Raw genomic sequence first — 20,926 nt, forward strand, 5'->3', positions numbered from 1 at the left:
TAGAAATCAAGACTCAGTATTTTCTTTGTGCCTTTATGCTTGTCTAATGTCCATCGAATAGACTGATCAATTTATATATCTGAGACATCAAGACTCAGTATTTTGTAACCTTTTTCTTATGATATGCTAGCTTATGGGCATATGTTATTGATGGAACATGCATGGCTGATTAATCATGGAAGTAGCATATGTGAAATTATATATGGTCCTAAAGTTATGGAAATGGAACCATATGTTATCATAATATTTTTTATTTGATCTGTATGAATGTATATCATTTGAAAGAGTATATCAGTGTTTACCACGCGAGCTGCCCGAGCCACCAGCTCACGAGTTGGACCGAGCCGAGCCGAGCCTGCTTTTGTGCTCGCATTATCCAGCCCTAGACACGATCCTGTCAATTTTTTTGAATGTTTGACCACCGGTAACTTGTAAAATAACTTACTTGAGATTTGAGAACAAAAAATGTTATGATTTGGATTTGTCTCAAAGAAAGAAAATCCTTTCACTATCTCATGATTCTACAGGAGAAACTACTCTCCGAGATCATGTAAACGCTGTTTTTAGAAATTATAATTCTAGGTCCAGGGATCGTGGCCAATCGAACGGCCAGGAGGCGCTGACCCACGTGACGCGGGCCCTCCCTGCCTGCCTCGTTAGTCGCTAGCCTACACGCGCCGAACAAAAAACAAACAACGAAGCTGTTCGTGGCGTCAGGTTGATTGGAGGGGCCACCCCACCGCACCGCGCCCGCCGTCCGCCGCTCGCCTCGCCTGCTCCACGACGCTCCGCCCAGACGCGACGCGGCGCCGGCCGCCCGCGCGCGGGCGTGCGTTGCGGCCGGCCCCGCAGTCGGCTCACCGCGTCGCCCCGCGACTGCACGCCGTGGCTGCCGCTGGGGCCAGCCGGAGCCGAGCGCCGGGCACCGTTCCCCCTCCCTCTCCCTAACCCCGCGCATGGTTAGTTGGCTGGTGCTAGTAGGACTTGGTGGGTGGTGCTCCTCCCGAGCCCCCAAAAGCCAAATTCCATTCCCCTATGGCATCGGCATGATGGCATAAAGCTCCCAGCTTTCCCTCCCCACGCCTCTTTTTATCTCCCGTCTCCCGTCCCCATCGCCTCCGCGCCGGCCTGGTCTCCTCCACCCTTTCGCTTCGCCGCCTCCGGGTTCCCTGCGCCGGTACTGATCTCCGCTTCTCAGCTCTCTCTCTCTCTCTTTCTCTTGCTAGGAAACCTTATCCCCAGTTTTGATTGTGCTGAGGAGAATTGGGCTTTCCTTCGGCTGTTGAGGTAGCAATACTTGTTTGTTGCCTTGTTTGTTCTGTGCTGTGACTATTGAAGTTTCTTCGGGTGGAGTACGTGTAGTAGTCCTTTTAGTTGCACTACTTGTTTGCTCTGTGCTGTGAAAGGACTTTATGATCTTAGTGAACGAGTTTTAGCCGAAAACTTGGCAAATTGAAGCCTTTGCTGTGACTCTTGAGAATTTTTAGTGGAAATTTGGTGTTCATGTCTTCGTAGAGAAATTACCCTGAAGTTTGGGAAAATCCATGCTATATGCTGTAACTTGCTATATTTATCATCACTTGTCAATATCTGAGGCATGTTTCCGCCAGAGTTTCAAACTGAAAAATTCAAGGATGTCAAGGGTACTGCACGACAATTTTTGCGCATATCTGTTTAATGGTTTCTAGATTTTGTAATATATAACATGAGCTCACGGAATTTGACTAAAATGATAAATAATTATGATTGGGAAATTGCAACTTCTTAGCCTACTAGATGACTAAACTACTAGAGTACTAGACAAAGATTGTCTGTTCTATTTAAAGATTTTCCATTGTTTGGAAAGTTCACGGTTCTTTCCTTCTTCCTTGTTTAATGTTATTCTCTTTTAATCGCAAGTTTTGAGAATTTGAGGCTTCATTATGAGTGGAGTTCTTGTGGCAATCATTTCAGGACTACTTGTTTCTTCTTTGCTGGAGTTATTGAATGCGCGAAAGTTAAGATGTTATCTTGAATGAGTGTCTTTATCTATGGTCTCAGTGAATGGATTTTAGATGGAAAAGTTAGCATAATTGAAGCTTTCACAATGAAACTTGTGATTTTAATGGCAATTTGGTAAATCATGTCTTTCAGTTTCCTGTAGGCAAGTTTTTACTTACATGTTTGTGCTAGGTTTACAATTGAACGAAAATTTAATCTTTTTTATTCCTGAGTTCCTAAATAATTTTCTATGCAGGCAGCGCTTAATGTTTTTGCTCATATCCATGCAATAATTTCAAATTAAGCAAGCATTTTGTTGACCATGAGATGGCTTTCCCAGAAGCATTTTTAGATTCTTTAGTAATCATATTGCTTCTGAATATTTACCAATGATTTTTTCATGTTACTTAACGTAAAATCAACTGATCAGAATTTTTTTTATGCATGCTTGTTGACATTATTTTCATTAAATTTTGGCACGTTCTTCAGGCTGTTTGAATCCATTTGTAGTTTTATCTCAGGTTATTGTGGTACCCCTTTGCTTGTTTGTACGCAAGCTGCATGCAGATTTCAGATACCATTGAATTGCCTGATATTTGCACCTTTTAGTTTCTTCTCTCACATTTTTCGCATCAACTTCAAACAGTAGTCTTGTTATGATACAATCTTGTTTGTTAAATTCCATTTATGACCTTAGCTTGCTTCACCTGCAGATCTTGGAGGACATTGTATGAAGTCCGTTTGTGGTTCTGGACGCATAAGATAGTGTGCATATGATTTGTCCATAGTCCTGCAACCTCATCCTTTGCCATTTGGGATCAGTAAGCTTCATGCTCATGGACAGAGCTGATACATCAGGTTTTGTCAGTGGTGGTATACATTACATGAACATCCATGTGTATTTTCATTTCGTGTATACTATGTGCTTCCTCAGTGGTGAAGTTGTAAAGCTGGGATCCTGAGTTCTGTTGGTTGGATTGAAGCATCTGGTCTCTAAACAGCACGTAAATATTATTCTATCATAATCCTACCTTATTCATATTAAGCAGGATGGACCTCAATATGGAAAATCTTTGGTTTCACGGGAAAGAACATATAGCTGCTGCTTCATTCTCCCAGGCTCAACCGGCTGCAATAAATTGCAGGAATGAAGAACTAGCTGCTTCAGCTGTGAACTTGGGTTGCATCGGGAGCTCAGAAATAGCACAGAACTCTAGAAAATCATTTCAGCACGGAGATCAAAGCTCGGCTGTTCCTGATGATGGCTGCAGACTGGTCCTTGGACTCGGGCCAACGCCAAATCTATATTCTGCTGATAGTCACTCATTTGGTGGAAAGAGAACTTATGAATCTGCTACTTTGCTCACTCAACATTGTGCCACAACCAATCCTGGTTCAATGTTGGGTCTTTCAAGACGCTGCTCAAGAAATTTACAACCTGCAACAGTGAATAGCAGCAAGAGCAATTCACATGCCAGAAAAACTGGTATCGTCTTCCCAATTATTGATGAGGGATCAACTTCAGCCAAAAGGAAACCAGGTGGTTATATGCTACCACTTCTGTTTGCGCCAAGATCAGATGATCTTTGTCTTAATGGAACATCTCCAGACGCCGATATCCAACAGCACGATGGAATTGAATGTGATACTGAAAGTGATCATGATATAGCTCTTAATCATCATGAGGTTCAGGCTAGCCCTGATTTATCCATGACAACTGATTGTTCTTTTACCACAACTTCTGATATGGTAGTCGGTACAACTAGTGGGGAGCAGAGAAGCCATCAGCGCCATCCAAAGAAGTGCAGGTTCAATGGGTGCTCAAAAGGTGCCAGAGGTGCATCAGGACTATGTATTTCACATGGCGGTGGCCAGAGGTGCCAGAAGCCAGGTTGCAACAAAGGTGCTGAGAGCCGCACAGCATATTGCAAAGCTCACGGAGGAGGGAAACGGTGCCAAGAGTTAGGCTGCACCAAAAGTGCCGAGGGTAAGACAGAGTTCTGTATTGCTCATGGTGGTGGGCGCCGGTGTGGGATCGAGGGATGCACAAGAGCAGCACGAGGGAGATCAGGATTCTGCATAAAGCATGGTGGAGGGAAGAGGTGCAGGATTGAGGGCTGCACTCGTAGTGCCGAAGGATACCCTGGGCTGTGTATCTCACATGGAGGTGGTCGCAGGTGCCAGTACCCAAACTGTGGTAAGGGGGCGCAAGGAAGCACCATCTACTGCAAGTCCCATGGTGGCGGCAAGAGGTGCATGTTTGAAGGCTGTACCAGAGGTGCTGAGGGCAGCACGCCCTTCTGCAAAGGGCATGGTGGCGGGAAGAGGTGCCTCTTTGAGGGAGGTGGGTTGTGCCCAAAGAGTGTTCATGGCGGGACTAGCTTCTGTGTTGCGCATGGAGGGGGGAAACGCTGCAATGTTCCTGGATGCACCAAGAGCGCTCGTGGTCGTTCTGATTGCTGTGTGAAGCACGGTGGCGGCAAGCGCTGCAAGTCCGATGGGTGCAACAAGAGCGCGCAGGGGAGCACAGACTTCTGCAAGGCCCATGGCGGGGGCAAGCGATGCGCTTGGAACACTGGCTGCGACAAGTTCGCCAGGGGAAGGAGTGGTCTGTGTGCTGCGCATGCGACCCTGATGGCTTCCAAGCTAGAGCGTGATCCTGGGCAGGGTCGAAGCACGGCCGGGCCTGGCCTCTTCAGTGGCATTGTCTCTGGTTCGTCAGGGGCTGGTAGCAGCATGGACCATGCCATCTCGTCCTCCGGTCACGCCACTTGGTCGGACTGCGTCGCCTCGTCGGGAGACTTGCAGAGCGGCGGCAGGCTCCTGATACCGCATCAGGTGCTGGTACCTGGCTCATTGAAGGCCGCCTCTTCGTGCGGCCTGGCCGGCAACAGCCGCGAAGATGGAGGGAGCCGGAGCCAGAGCTTCGGGTTCGTCGTGCCTGAGGGAAGGGTGCACGGTGGAGGCCTGATGTCCATGCTCGGAGTTGGAGGCAACCTGGGGAATAATCCTGATGGTTCGAAAGCCCACAATACTGAGCATCCCACGCAGTGAGCACAGCGCAAAGAACTGAGGCTATTTTGCGTGCCTCTCTGTTATAATTCTTGCATGTAAAATATGCATGATTTTGATTTGGCCATTGCGCCTTTTTCTGTCAAGCTTAAGTAGAACTCGATAATTCTGTGCCAATTGGTCCTCCGTGTAACAGATACTTGCTACTTAGTATTTACAAGAGTGCTTGCATCATTTAGTCCTTGTGTATAGAGCAGCTTCATTGCTTGAAGCTGGGTTCTGCCTTTTCATTCAGCTACAAACAGAGTATATGATACAAAGGCAAAACACCCTTGAAGTTGAAATTCTGTTTAATCAGGAATGAAAGCTGCTGAACCGTGAAGACCCTGGGTTCAGAAAGTACATGAAAGCTTGTAACGTTGTCTCTCTGAATTTTTGCAATCCAATTAGCTGGAATATTTGGTTATTCTTATCCTGATGGTTTCCAGCCTGATGCGAACATCTGCATCAGTGGGGGCGTCAGAGGGTGCGACTCCCTTGTGAAAGCTAAATTTAAACCCATATCCACGGACGATTTATTCGAATCGAATTTGCCGCTTACCGTTTTGTCGTTTCGACCTTTGGCCTGGCGCCCTGGCCGTTGGTTGAACTCACTTAACTGAAAACACATTCTGGCGTTCACACATCCGTTCCGGTAAACCTGCGAATCAGTCGATGAGCCGTGATCGCGCACAGAAGATCCCGCGCCACCCTCTCTCCTTGTGATTACTTGATCCTCGCGAATCAGCGCGTGCTACCGTTGGATGTCCTGCAGCGCACCATGGACGGCGGATCTTTCTCCGCAGATAGAGTCCGTTTCACACTGACGCCGGGCCCCAATTCCGGCCGGTGGGCCCGCCTGTCAGAACTCGGGGCATCGGCGACCCGCGACGCAGCAACTTCACTAAACCCCTCCCCGTCCCGAGGCGCTTCTCCCGCAGAGGCACAGGAAACCCCTCCCTCTCCCTTCCCCTCCCCCACCCACTCTCGGGAGCATCGACCCCATCGAACGACGGAGTCGTGGTCCCGGCGAGCTAGGGTTCGGCTCCGGCAAGGGCGCCGTGCGCGCCCCCCCGAAGCTCCCTTTTCCCGCCGCCGGGCGCCGGATCCTCGACCCGCTACTCTCCAGTCCGCTAGTGCAGGGGACATCCGTTCAGGTACGTGGATCGATCCTCTGCGTTTGTTGGCAGGTAATCAGCTTTGATTGGATGGATTCCCCTCTTCTGAGCGTTGGTTTTGGTTTCCATTTAGTTGGGGATTAGTTTGCTGCGTGGTGTGAGGTTAATACACCGCATTCGTTAGTGATTCAACTAGGTTTGTCTTCTTCAGCGCGCAATACTGACACTAGTTTACACCGAGGAGCTTCTCGCTACCCAAGGAGCAAATGCAGTTTATTTTCCATGTCGTTTGATGGTTCAACTGAATCCATACGAGTATATGACCCACCCAAGGGATCCCCCCACCCAAACCCCCATGCCTTGTGAAATTAGATGATTCGGCGTTACAGAGGGGGTTTTCGGTTCTGACTTGCTTGTGCAAACGTTTTACGTGTGACACTTATCTAGTTTTTTAAATTTGTGACCCATTGATGGATTGCCAAGGTGTTGATAAGCGATAGTTGTTGTTTTTATATCATTATTTTCTGATTTTTTTGGCTGTATGTTAGGGTAGATTTCTCTGATTTGTGCTATCGCTTGCTCCTTATGTTTTGTGCAACTCGGTGTGCTGTAAGCTGTATAAATGATTTAGCACCATGCTGATGTTGAGGCACACAAATTTATGGGAAGATCCTGCATGCATGCGAGTGTGCTTTCCGTAAATCATTAATGTTTTCGGTTTCTGGATCTCAACAGCGCACTCTATATGGCATGTTTTCTGTTGAAACGGTTAATTTCTAATTGACTGATTTGGTGAATTTGTTCTACTTGATAGGGTATAAGCTGCCCGTGTTTATGCAATGGAAGAGCTACAGAAGGACGGTGGGCAATCACCAAACCTATCTGATTCTGAGCCAGAACTTATGGTAATAGATGACGATGGAGAGGAAAAGTTCCATAACATGGATGAGGGAAGCAATGATTCTCCTATACATGTTGATGAAGGACAGTCCTCAATGGATGTGGATGTGAAGGGAAAAACATCCCTTGATGATGAATCCCGTGATGATGATGTTAATGGAAAATCTTCTTCTGATCCATGCTCAAATGTTCCAATCGACGTGAGTGTAGAAAGCCTAGAGAAGTTTTGCAAAGAAGCATCAAGATCTTTCTTTGATGAAATTGGTCTGATTAGCCATCAGATAAATTCCTATAATGAGTTTGTCTCGCATGGGCTCCAGGAGCTTTTTGATTCACTCGGCGAAGTCATTGTTGATCCTGGTTATGATCCTTCAAAGAAAGTGTCAGGTAGCTGGAAGCATGCCATCATCAAGTTTGGGAGAGTGAAGCTTGAAAAGCCTGTATTCTTGTCTGGCAAAGATGAAGTTGATATTGATTTGAAACCGAGGCATGCTCGCCTCCAGAACATGACATATGCTTCCAAAATTAAAGTAGAAGTGACGATTCAGGTCCAAAATATTTTCACTCTTTGTATATGTCAATTATTTGTTCTTTCTGCCATAATTTCCCCTAAAATGTGCCACACATTCATACAAGCTATAGAATCCATGACGAGGAAAATGAATAAATTATAAAATGCTTCGGTATGGACGTCATGATCAGAATAATACATTGCAGGCAACAAGAAGTTCTGTCCAGTTCTCATAAGTAAACTTAGAAACCAATGCCTTGGCTATCATTTTGCTACTGAGCAATATTGACGCGCCTGCATTTGATTGGCGTATTCCCCTGGTACCCTAATCAATGTATTGAATTTGTCTGTGATTGAACACCATATAGAGCAGCCTAGTACTGGATGCATGATTGGTGTTTTCAGAACACCATTAGTTCTTTCTTTTTCTGCACACTGGATTCCAATTGAAGAATTAGGCCTTCAAATTTACTTATTCGCTGTGCTCAATGAAGCTAGAGACATGAATTCATGCCACTGATTTTGGTATCACACGCACTGTTACTCAGATTTTCTTAGGTGTCACAGTGACATGATTGTCTCATCTGGTTTTAATTGTATCAGGTTTATTCTTTAGAGAAAAGTGACAAGTCTAAAACAGGGAATGACGGTTTTGTTCAAAAAAGGGACTTTATGAATGAAACTCATTGGATATATATTGGCCGCCTTCCAGTTATGGTGAAATCAGATTTGTGCTTGCTGCATAGTCACAAGGAAAGTGACTGCCTGTTCGATGCAGGCGGATACTTTTTGGTTAAGGGAATGGAGAAGGTATAACTCTGATCTCTGTTTGCTTTTTCATTTTTTGTTAATGCATGAGAACCAATCAATAGCTAGGTTGGCAGGTAATGTGAGTACCTCCCAGAGGGTTTGGTACTCCCCTCTCTTAAGACAAAGCCAGGTGTTCATCTTCTCTCCGTGGCTGATTGTTTTTGGGGGATAATGTACTATGCAAGACGATTGAATCATCACATTTTCAAGTGTCCCATTTGTTGTCTGAGATGAGACTATAGGGCAAACTTTCTTAGAACCCAGTCAAAAAAATCTTATGTGCATTACTGGCAGTTCTTAAGGCGGAAAAGAGGTCCACATGTATTTTTCAAAAGCGCTAGTAGTATAATGACTATATTTGCAATGTCATGAATTGTAGTTATATAAACATGGGGTGCTATCAATGGAATTATCTTTGGCACAACAGGCACATGAGTTGGTCTCATACCAATATCATATGCTGGCTTCTTGTGTTTAAGCTATACTAGCAAATATGCCCGCGCATTGCAATGGCAAAAAGAATCCTTGCACCCCTCCCTGCACCATCATGCATGTGCACCCGCCCCCCGGTCCCCACCTGCCCAGCGGCGGAGCCAGGATTTTGATGTTGGGTATTCCCACTTCCCAAGCAAAATGAAACGGTTTAAACATATGCTACTGTACTAGTAGGTGTTGAAACAAATACTTAGGTAGCTATATATTTCCTAAAAGTATATTTTTTTCAATTGATATCTAAGGCATTCCTTCTAGAACTGCAAGTGTAACTTTAGTCTTCCATATGACCTAAAATTATTCCATTATTCATCCATCAATATTCAATAACCATCATATCAATTTGAATATTTGAATTGTTATATGCCTACAAAAGAATTTGGCAAATCTTAGGACTAAAGCAGCTAGCACAGTTGCACAATTAAACTACAAACTAACAGCAAAAGGCAACAATGAACAATACAGCGATAGGTACACACGCAAATAATCATCCTGTTGGCTTCTGTCCTGAGAGACTGAAGAGCATTGAAGCAGGAATCTTTTGCACACACTTTGCATTTGACTGCCTCTAGGGCTTTTGGATCATGGAAATATCCATGTGGCCTCGTTCAAGAATCAAAATCAGAGCAGGCACACTTCATGACCAATTGCGCTCGTTGTTGGCCTGTTGCTGTGTTAGTTGCGCCGCACCTCCAGGCCTCCTGCCGGATGCGCCGATGCGTGATGACGCCGGCGGCCATCTGCTGGCTGCCGCCAGGCAGCAGCCCCCAACGGGAATTGGCCTGGCCACCTAGGCTTGCTCCCTCCCCGTGGCCCTGCCTGCCACCCCCACCCAATGCTCGAGGCACAAACCATCGCCGGTCTCCCGCGCCAGGCGCCCCGTGACCTTGTCCGCCTCCCGTCGGCCGTGGCTCGTCTGTCGCTTGGGTTCTTGAGTTGGGGATTGGATTGCCGAGTGCCCAAGAGATGGAATTGTTTGGACAGTCGTCACCTATGGGCCGGGCTGTGCGCTCGGTTGGCTTGGATGGGTTGTTGGGCTCGATTACAGGTCAAAGAATGAAAATTTGGGGCCAACAAAATATGTATATATGTATAGACTTGATGTATACTTAATTTTTTGCAGAAAAAGTTGGGTATTCCTGGGAATACCCATGCATCAACATGGCTCCGCCCCTACACCTGCCTTCCCAAGATCTGGTGGTTTCTCTTTCCTTCCACTTCCCCTCCACACAAGGCAACACCCCACGTCGCCGAGCCTCTATCTGCCTCCTTCTCCGGAGGCACCGGTCGCTATGCCAGGATCGCGTCTTCCACGAGCTCGCCGTGCCAAAAAAGAGTGGTGTCAGCTTGCCATGTTTTATGCAGGTCTCGATGGTACAAAGTCTCCATGTGGGACTAAATTATCGTCCGTATGATACACATCGATGTCACATCTTTGTGTATGGCCTTTTCACATGCGTCATTGCTGGACGAACAAAGTAGGCCATGGGCTGCCATTCCTAGTAGTAGAAGAGGAATAGACGATGGAAGGATAGAAATATTGAATCAAACAATAAGTCAAATAGTAGCTAGGGATTGCCAATACAAAAGCAAAGAGTACAAGATTGAGCTATAGCTTGATCGATAATCATTTCATCAACCATTTGAAATTGAATCTTTGCTTTCGGTATTTAAATTGCCAACACAACAAGCAAAGGCTGTATGGGCCTGGCCCATTTCGGCCCTTTCTTAGACTTGTCACGCTGTACTACACACTCCACACACATGCGGGGTAAAATATGGACCGCACGGCTGTGTATGCGCTCACGCATAGCCTGCTGCATGCCGTGTGCGCAGGAAGTGGCCAGGTGGGACCTAGCTGGCATCCACACAGGGAGGCAAGGTGGACACGGGATTGATGCACATGCAGCATGGACGCACGGGCTCAGACTGACCGACACAGGTGACTCAGACGGAAATGGTTTGACGGACCAAAAATCAGGGCAGAATCATTGCCCGCTTTACAAATAGTAGAGATATGGTCTAATTGTGCGGCAACATATTAATAGACGTACCATGGAGATTCTAATAGCTTATGGAAATTTTAATGAGGATTATTTATAGGAATAATGAGGTTTGCTGATGACATACTCTGATATCAGTTCATGATTATAGAACTGAAGAGCTTATTATTTGCTAAGTTCATTTGGAGTTTCCTTTTGGGGCGTGACTCTGTCAGAGCAACAGCTCTTTACTGCAAAGAAAACATTGTACCCTATATAGCATATTTCTTCTAACTATGCTTCCATTTTGTGAAACATCCAGGTATTCATTGCTCAAGAGCAAAGATGCCTGAGCAGGCTTTGGATTGCTGACAGACCTTGCTGGACTGTCTCTTTTATGTCTGAAATCAAGCGAAGGCGCATATATATTAAACTAGTGGAATCTACAAAGAGTGAAGATTTCAGTGGGAGCAAAATCATTTCCATTTCCTTTCTGTATGCGACAATGCCAATTTGGTTGATGTTTTTTGCACTAGGAATATCATCAGACAAGGAAGCTTTTGATGTGATAGATATGCAAGATTGTGATGCTTCTGTTGTCAACACAATATCTGCAACTATCAAAGAATCTGATGGACTGTGTGAAGGCTTTCGTAAATCAGATAAAGCACGTCAATATGTTGATAAGTTGGTAAAAAATTCAAGATTTCCTCCAGCAGAGTCCTTTGATGACTATGTTGATAAGTTTCTCTTTCCTGATATTAGTGGATATAGGAACAAAGCACTTTTCTTAGGTTACATGGTGAAATGCCTGCTAATGGCTTTTATTGGAAAGCGCAAATGTGACAATAAGGATGATTTCCGGAATAAGAGGTTGGACCTGGCTGGTGAATTGCTTGGAAGGGAACTTCGGGCACATATTAGGCATGCAGAGAGACGCATGATTAAGGCTATTCAGAGAGATTTGAATAGTGACCGCGAGTTACAAGATCTTGCACGCTATCTTGATGCATCGATTGTCACTAATGGTCTAAACCGTGCCTTTTCCACTGGTTCTTGGTGCCATCCCTACAAAAGAAATGAACGGTGCTCAGGAATTGTTGCGACTCTAAGGAGAACAAATCCTCTTCAAATGATGTCTGACTTGAGGAAAACCCGTCAGCGGGTTGCTTATGCTGGGAAAGCTGGTGATGCTAGATATCCGTAAGTAACATTATTTTCATGAACCAAGTGTTGCATTTTCCATCTTATGATTTGGTATGTCTTAGTGTAAATTGACTTGAAACTGAAAACCCTTACGTACAGGAATCCATCCTACTGGGGAAAGCTGTGTTTTATGTCCACTCCTGATGGTGAAAACTGTGGACTTGTGAAAAATCTAGCTGTTACTGCTATTGTTAGCTCTAGGGTGGTGCAACCTTTGATTGAGAGCTTCATTTCTTGTGGAATGAGTAAGCTGAATGAAATTCCTACTGAGAGCATTCAGAGAATGGATAAGATCTTTCTCAATGGCAATTGGGTAGGATCTTGTACTGATTCAGCTTCATTTGTATTGCGATTAAGGTGCATGAGACGCAGCAGTCTGATCGATCCACAGGTTTGCTCTCTTTCCCATGGCTAGACCGCTAGACTCTTTCTGCTTTTACTAAGTTGCTTGGGTTGCTGGTTCCATGTCCGTATAACGTTTTGTTTTGTAAGAGTTTCTATTTCCTAGTGACTTGTCATAGCTTTTTACAAGGGCCAATCTTCATGCATCCATATAACTTATACAACCTGCTTGTTTGACAATTGTTTACCTTAGATCACTTCTTGTCTTCTTATTTAAACTTTGCAATCCTGTCGAGAATCTTGATGCTGTCTTATATATGTTATCTACTTCCTGAGAATAAGTGTTTTTTCCTTCACATTTTGGTCAATGAAGTAAATAGGTTAAAATCTTTTCCAGTGAAGTGATCAAGTTGTTATCTTGGTTTGTTTATTACCTATTTCCCAAATTGTTTTCGTTGCCTTTTCTGTTCCAGTTAACTGTGAGCATTTCTTGCCTGCCTTGAGTGTTGTGTAATTTTAGATTGCATCCTTTTGTCAGTGCACAAATGTGATTGGTTGCTTTATTCTTTACACCTCAATTTTATTGTAACTTGTAAGACTATTTGACACCAAGATGTTCCTTATGATGTTTCCTATATTTCCTGTTTGATCTAATTAGGTTGAAATCAAAAGGGACAAGCACCAAAAGGAAGTTCGTGTGTTTTCTGATGCAGGGCGACTCCTCAGACCCCTTCTTGTTGTTGAAAATCTCAATAAAATCAGAAAACCAAAGGGCCGCCAATACTCTTTCCAGGAATTAATGCAACAAGAAATAATTGAGTTCATTGGTGTTGAGGAGGAGGAGGATATACAATGTGCCTGGGGAATCAGACATTTATTTGGGAGTGAAGGGGAGATATCTAGTTATACTCACTGTGAGCTGGATCCTTCTTTTCTGCTGGGACTAAGTTGCGGTATCATTCCTTTTGCAAACCACAATTTTGCTCGGAGGGTACTATACCAATCTGAAAAACACTCACAGCAAGCTATTGGGTACTCCACGACAAACCCACACATCAGAGTTGATACTCTTTCTCATCAACTATATTATCCTCAGAGACCTCTTTTCAAAACAGTTATAGCTGACTGTCTTGGCAGATCAGATTATACTATTGGAAGAAGAGATGACTTTTCTAGACCAGAATATTTCAACGGTCAAAATGCGATTGTAGCAGTCAATGTTCATCAGGGGTTTAACCAAGAGGATTCCCTGGTTATGAATAGGGCTTCTCTTGAACGTGGTATGTTTCGGACTGAGCACCTCAGGAGCTATAAGGCAGATGTTGAAAACAAAGATGGAACCAAACGACTGAAGAAGGAAAAGATAGACTTTGCAAAAATGGAAAGCAAAAGAGGGTGTGTCGACAATCTTGATGATGATGGCTTACCTTACATTGGTGCAAGTCTTCAGACCAATGACATTATTATTGGCAAAGTTTCAGAATCTGGAGAAGACCACAGTATTAAGCTGAAGCATACTGAGAAGGGAATGGTTCAGAAAGTATTGCTTTCAGCAAATGATGAAGGGAAGAATTTTGCTGTTGTTACTTTAAGACAGGTAAAATGTTGATTATCTTAGCAGAGAACTATTAATCCTGTAGCACATTCCTTGAATTTTGACTTCAACTAGCAGGTTTACTAACTTTACTTATTACTTTATTAGACAGAATAATGCTGCATTTTTCTCTTGATCTCTGTGTGTTCCTCAGATTGATAGAAACCATCTGCATTGGCAATGATTCTTAGTTGAGCTTTTTGCCCTTTCCTTGTCTAACAATATACTATACTTAATGAACTAATCGCAGCTTGCTCCTGACTGTTGGCTTTATTGACATTTCCTTTTTTTAAAAAAATCATGTAATTTGTCTGCATGTATATTCTTGTCATGCAACTAAGAGGAGATAATAGAATCAAGACAAGCATTAATGTGCACTCATGGATACCCCAGAGTGATCATGGAACTATTAAGGGATTATATCATCATCCTTTTATGCTTAAAGTAAATCTTGCTAAAATTTATTACCCTTTTGTGGGGTTCAACTGTTTACTTCATTCCTTCCATTCCCGTGTTAACATTTTTAAATTGTGCCTTCGTAGAATTGGAAGGTGCCTTTATTTTTTCCAAATTAAATTTGCCATCTCTTTTAATTTTGGGAGTTGGATGGCCCCAGAGTCAGATAGGCTGCTTGCCTGATTGGTCCAGCAGCTCAACTCCCCTTTTTTCATTACTCTTTAGATTTCTTCTAACACTTGTAATGCAACGTTGTGTAAGCATATTCTTCGCTGTCCTTTTTGTTATACCTTCACATTCACACATCATGTGTTAGTTTTTGTTGCCCATATATAAAGTTTTTCGGCTGATCTGATTTCAGGTTCGAACGCCGTGCCTTGGAGATAAGTTTTCTAGCATGCATGGCCAGAAAGGCGTTGTTGGCTTTCTAGAATCTCAGGAGAACTTCCCATTTACTCACGAAGGAATAGTCCCGGATATTGTGATAAATCCACATGCCTTCCCAACACGTCAAACTCCCGGCCAGTTGCTTGAAGCTGCTTTGGGGAAGGGAATTGCCCTCGGAGGTACAATGAGATATGCTACACCATTCACCACAGCATCAGTTGATGTTATCGCAGAGCAGTTGCACAAGTAAGTGTTTCTTTTTCTAATGGATGAATAGGTGCTTGCCTTAATTCAGTCACCAGACTATTGCGCCTTAATTCAGTCACCGGACTATTGCGCTCTAAACAAATAGATGAAATGCTTTGAAACGGTTGAGAATTTTAGTGAGCATCTTTTAGTTGAACTTTGTAATTAGTAAGTTTATTACATCTGATAAGGATCTTGTGCATCATTAATGCACCCTATGCTCTGTTAGCTAGTACGTTACTACTTAGTAGTGCAGAAGAAAAAGAAAGCAAGGGAAAGAAAAGACACATGCTCAGAATCACCTGCATAGATCAGGTGGCTAACCTCATATTTTGTATATTGGTAAAATTGGCTAAACATTCACTGCAATGTTCATCTCGCTTAAGGTTTACTATTGTTATTTCATACGACATTTCATATGTACATACCGTTTTATAGTTTTTTCTCAAAATTGTGGGAGTGTGCAGCTGTCCTTTTGTTTATCTTATATTATGTATCAGTTGATGCTTATATTATGTATATTGGTAAAATTGGCTAAACATTCACTGCAATGTTCATCTCGCTTAAGGTTTACAATTGTTATTTCATACGACATTTCATATGTACATACCGTTTTATAGTTTTTTCTCAAAATTGTGGGAGTGTGCAGCTGTCCTTTTGTTTATCTTATATTATGTATCAGTTGATGCTTATACATAGCAGTGGTACTAGAAGATATCAAGCTCTGAGTGTACCCATACACTGACTTGTTGGTATCAGTGAGCATCTTACTTTAGATGATTAAGCGTATTTTGCAGGGGATAGATCTGAGGTGTAGACTTGTTTTGTCAATTTCCAAAGTTTATGTATCTCGTTGCATTGCAGGTTTGGATTTTCAAAATGGGGAGCCGAGAGCGTTATAAATGGCCGAACTGGTGAAAGGATGCAGTCCTTGGTTTTCATGGGCCCTACATTTTACCAAAGGTTGATTCACATGTCCGAAGATAAGGTGAAATTCCGCAACACTGGGCCAGTGCACCCCCTCACAAGGCAGCCTGTCGCTGACAGGAAAAGGTTTGGTGGAGTTAAGTTTGGAGAAATGGAGCGTGATTGCCTCCTCGCCCATGGAGCAGCTGCCAACCTGCATGAGCGGTTGTTCATGCTTAGTGATTTCTCCCAGATGCACATCTGCCAGACATGCGAGCGGGTGGCTAATGTTATCATGAGGTGTGTCCCAGGAGGGAAAAAGATCAGGGGTCCATACTGCGGCTTCTGCAAGTCTTCCGAGAACATAGTGAGGATCAATGTGCCCTATGGTGCAAAGCTGCTCTACCAGGAACTCTTCAGCATGGGGATCTGCCTCAAGTTCGAGACAGAAGTCTGCTAGAACTCCTAAAGCTATTTGTTATCCAGTCATGTACATAATCCTGTGTGATGCTGGCATAGCAAGGATGGGCGAACCCGATGGAGTGAATTGCACTGGCAGCAGGATATTTCCATTGGGTAGGGGGTGTCTGTCTCAAGTTTCAGAAGAAACCCTGTTGAAACTAAACCTTGTAGCGTTTATGTGCTGCTTCACTCTGCTCATTTGGTAAACTATGCCCAAGTGAATGAATACTCGTGTCCTGTTTCCTGACTGAATTTTTCTGTTGCGTGCCTTCTAATTTGTAGATTTTTCTTTTTATGTTGGTGCTCCGTGGGGATTAGGAAATGTTGCAATTGCGGCCTGGTGCAGACTGCTGAGCTGATGGGTTCGATGGTTCGTAGGTTTGCAGCATGATTCATGACAAGGATTACTGAAGTTTAGAAGCAAATGTTATGCTTGCCTTGGAATCGTAGGTGCTACAATAGGCTTGACGTTTGAGTCTACAGACTCCTGTCTGCAAATTGAGCGAGTTGAAATTGTCAATTGACTCTGAGAGAAACTGCACCTGTAGTGTGCATTGGAATCGTTGATCTGGTAGCCGTGTTGTTTGGATTAACGGAATAATTACTAGTTCGAGGTCATCTTCATCCTAGGGCTTGAAGGGGAAAAAAAATACACAAAATGTGCTGCTGTTAGCTAGTAAGTCTTTACTTGTTTCTAATCTGCAATCTAAATGACTAGCTCTGCTGCTGGCTGTAAATACTCGTCACCATTCAACATAAAACTAGGATGGAAGCTTCGTTTTTTCCCCCTTTCCCTAAAGGAAAACGAGCCTCATCTTCTCTGATCATCGTCAAGAAAAAGCTGCATGATGGAAGGTACACTGTACAATGCAGGCGATCCATCACAATTCACAAGCATACACACAAGAACCTGGGATAAAAATATAAAAATAAAAAAGGATATCATGGGATAGCTTGGATCGATCGTTACTCATCAACGATTTATTTGCACAACTGCATTGATACAAACCAAGGTACAGAACGCATGAGGATGATCAGAGACGAATCCGCCTCCCCATGAACTTGCACGAGAAATAAACCAGCAGGTCCTCTCTACCGGAGGGAACGAGCAGGGGACCAAGAAGTGAATGGGGGAACTCCATGCGAGGCCTCTCCTCCCACAGGCTACAGCTTGAGGAAGAAGAGCAGTGCTCGATGCATCTTTGCCTAGCTTTCACGAGTGATGCTCCTCGATCCAAAGGTACTTATACTGCAAATACCCCGCCCTCCATCGCCCCAAAGTCTTTCTCATAGCTGCCGGAACAACTTGGACCTGGCTTTGAAACATGTCTGGCAGTGACGGTCGCGGGGGGGGGGGGGGGGGGGGGGGGGGGGTGGGGTGGTAGTGTGCTAGAGCTGGAGATCGCGTACATTGAACCTGGACGCCCCTTCTCTTCAGCTTTTGCGTTTGGGCGTATGGTTTTCGGCCTTTAGGGATTTGGGAATACGAGTCATTGATTCTCTGGTGTCGTCCCGTCCCAGCTTTTTCCCTGCCTTTATGCTGCCATGCCCATTCAGTAGCGCACAACGACACAACTAGCCCACTGGGCTTGCATTCGGCAGATATTATTCTAGGAAATTCCTGATTAGGTAATGTGTTTTGTTTATTGCATGATCGCTATCATCATCCGTTTAATATTGGTGAACCTGAAAGTCCCACCGACACCCACCATGCAGGACAACAGGGAAGGGAATACTCAGGCCTGGGAATACTTCGTCGTGCATCATGCCAATATGCTGCAACTATATATATGATCTGATATCCTCAATTCAAAATTCACATCAGTCTGATCATGCTCATCAAGACATCAATAATAGATGCACAAAAAGATTTTGTTTCGTTATGTTTAGCTTATAGTTTCAACATGGACTAATCAGACATCATTAGCGGCACATCTCAGGGAACTATATGCCTGTAAGGCTAAGCTGCAACAGATGAATTTCTATCTTGCCTTTATAACTGAGTTTGATAGTTGCTTCTTCAAGACTCAACCCACCAGAGAGCACCGCTCCTTCCATCCTGAAATTTAAGATATTTTAATTTATCTTAAGTTAAAAGAGTCTAAGTTTGATCAAATTTATAGAGAAAAATATTAACATCTAATAACACGTCAAATAAGTAAATTATAAACATATATTTCATAATGAATCTAATTATTTTTATTTGATATTCAAAATATTATTACTCTTTTCTATAAATTTGATCAAATTTAGAACAGTTTGATTTAGAATAAATAAAAAATATCTTATATTTCAGGACCGAGTCCGAGTATCAGCAAAAATGCCTCAACGCGCCTGTTGCTGATGGGTCACATCTGAATGACTGGAACCAGTCAGTCACATGAGGCAATCACCCAGTGTCACATGCACGAGTGTAGCTAGCTAGCTTTCCATCTCACATGCATGTTTCTACCCTAGGTTCCTACTACTGACACAGATTTTTGCTCCCGGCCATATTAATATTACTCGATTAGTGTGATTAATGTACAAGTCTAACAAAATCTGCATGTTGTTGATCTTAAAGAAATGTGCGTGGCCAGGAACCGAGCGACGACACATGCACGGCATGCAGCGCTCTGCTCTGCTGGAGATAAGGGAATTTGCAGGATGGGCGCTTTTGCTCCATGCGCTTTCTGCGATTCCGAGCTCGCGCCGAGCGCAGATCGACCAAAAGCCTCCCGAGATTATTCCCTTGGCGCCCCGGCCAGCTTCTAAGCCGAAGTTAACCTAGGCCGCATCACGGCCAGGTGCATTGCCAACTCCATCCACACTGCGCCGAAGTCCACGTACAGGCGGGAGAGCAGCCTAGCTACTACAAACTCTTCAGTAGCTCATCAGTCTCTAGGTAGACTTATAAATAGCAGCCAGCTCTGAGCTCATCATCAGCGGCGGATTAAACAAGTGAAGTGGTCCATGGGAAATGGAGTAAGTAAGAGTCCTAGCTAGCTAGCTAATTGGTTGGTTGTCACCTGGAGTTCTCCTCAAACTACTTCAGTTGCTACACAGGTTTCATGGCAATGTTTGCATGTTTGTGTACATGCATGGGGCCGGAACTGTGTGCATAGTGAAGTGTTTGGGGGAACTCTGGGTGGCAATCAACAGTATGATGTGTTGTTAGGTCTGTAAGTGCAGCAGCATGCACTTTTTGCTAAGTGCTGCAGGTACTTTGGAGATTGTACTAGGTCGACCATCATGTGATATAAGATAGTGGGAAATGATTATTGGGTTTGGTATCCCCAGGAGTTCTCTGCAAGCACTTCACAAGACACTCTTTTGAGGGCTTTTGTGAAGTGTTTGGGGGAACTCTTGGTGTCACTAAGCATTTGCCAGGTACTTATATATTGGTCACACACAATGGGTGAGACGATTTAACAACGAACAAGTTTGGTGTTACTGGGAGTTCCCTGAAAGCACTTCACGAGGCCTTGGCTTAAGAGCTCATGTGAAGTGTTTGGGGGAACTCTTGGTGTCACTAAGCATTTGCTAGATATATAGATATATATTGGTCGCATGCATGCATGCCACAGCACAGCAACAACGTTTGGTGCTATTAGGAGTTCCCTACAAGCACTTCACGAGGCCTTTGCTTAAGGCTCTTGTGAAGTGTTTGGGGGAACTCCCAGTACGTGTCACCAAGCATTTCCAATGCAAATATATATGATGGTCATGTGGATAACATGATATATATGCACCAATGAACAATGTCTGGTGTTACCATGAGTTCCCTTCAAGCACTTCGCGTGAAGTGCCATTCATATTACTCCTTTAGGGGTTTTAGGTACAATGTGAAGTGTTTGGGGGAACTCTTGGTGATACTCGACATGCATCCGTGAGAGGTTGCTGATGCTCAACACTCATGTAAGCTTTCAAGATCCCAACTCTTGCATCATGGTTCCATATACATACACATGTGCTATGTGAGCTTATAGATAGGTTTATGTTCTTCATTTTTTACAATGACTAATATGCCACTACTTAGTGCTGCCCGAGACATATTCACTTTGCATTAGACATTCATGTTGAGTCAATATCTATACAAAACATGCAAAACTCCAGGTACTTTCTATGCCACCTCCAACTTAGGGTAAGCAGGGTGGAGCCACAGTGCCATAATATTTGTTCACATGGGATGACCCCATGGATCAAGTAAGATCGGCACAAGTAAGTTCTGCTAAAAAAAAGGTTGGCATATTCCTTGAATTTCTGGCTTGGCCGTAGATTAATTCCATCCGTATGATCAATGGCATGATTCAGTTTCAGTGACTTCCTGGCCCACGGCGGGAGAAAGGCCCGCAGCCCAAATCAGGCGATAATAAAAGGCCCATCAAAGGTGAGAGCGCGGGCAGCCCGCTGCTACTTGCGAACGCTTCACTAGGCCCTCTTGCATCTGTTGGTGATTGTGCTTTGTGATGCAAGACAAGCAGCAGGAGGCTTTCAGAGCAGA

General features: G+C 44.0%; 2 protein-coding genes across 4 annotated transcripts; both read left to right on the forward strand.

Moving 5' to 3' along the window:
* Window positions 1-700: 700 nt before the first annotated feature.
* LOC112899363 (loricrin-like) lies at window positions 701-5,336 on the forward strand. Its single transcript, XM_025967802.1, has 2 exons — window positions 701-1,287; window positions 2,694-5,336. The coding sequence occupies exon 2, from the start codon at window positions 3,031-3,033 to the stop codon at window positions 5,032-5,034; it is 2,004 nt and encodes a 667-aa protein (XP_025823587.1). The 5' UTR covers window positions 701-1,287; window positions 2,694-3,030; the 3' UTR covers window positions 5,035-5,336.
* Window positions 5,337-5,959: 623 nt separating this feature from the next.
* On the forward strand, window positions 5,960-17,088 carry LOC112899562 (DNA-directed RNA polymerases IV and V subunit 2-like). Of its 3 annotated transcripts, none has more exons than XM_025968073.1 (8): window positions 5,960-6,188; window positions 6,964-7,597; window positions 8,164-8,370; window positions 11,167-12,047; window positions 12,150-12,441; window positions 13,051-13,989; window positions 14,804-15,075; window positions 15,940-16,441. In XM_025968073.1, the coding sequence occupies exons 2-8, from the start codon at window positions 6,989-6,991 to the stop codon at window positions 16,439-16,441; spliced, it is 3,702 nt and encodes a 1,233-aa protein (XP_025823858.1). In that variant the 5' UTR covers window positions 5,960-6,188; window positions 6,964-6,988. The 3 variants fall into 3 exon arrangements, 2 of the variants coding, with proteins under 2 accessions (XP_025823858.1, XP_025823857.1); XR_003230070.1 differs by lacking the exon at window positions 5,960-6,188 and adding an exon at window positions 16,762-17,088 and having other exon boundaries at window positions 6,989-7,597; window positions 15,940-16,645; XM_025968072.1 differs by lacking the exon at window positions 5,960-6,188 and having other exon boundaries at window positions 6,989-7,597; window positions 15,940-16,736.
* The last annotated feature ends 3,838 nt before the right edge of the window (window positions 17,089-20,926 follow it).

Source organism: Panicum hallii, chromosome 7, assembly GCF_002211085.1.
Source record: "Panicum hallii strain FIL2 chromosome 7, PHallii_v3.1, whole genome shotgun sequence".
Lineage (NCBI taxonomy): Eukaryota > Viridiplantae > Streptophyta > Magnoliopsida > Poales > Poaceae > Panicum > Panicum hallii.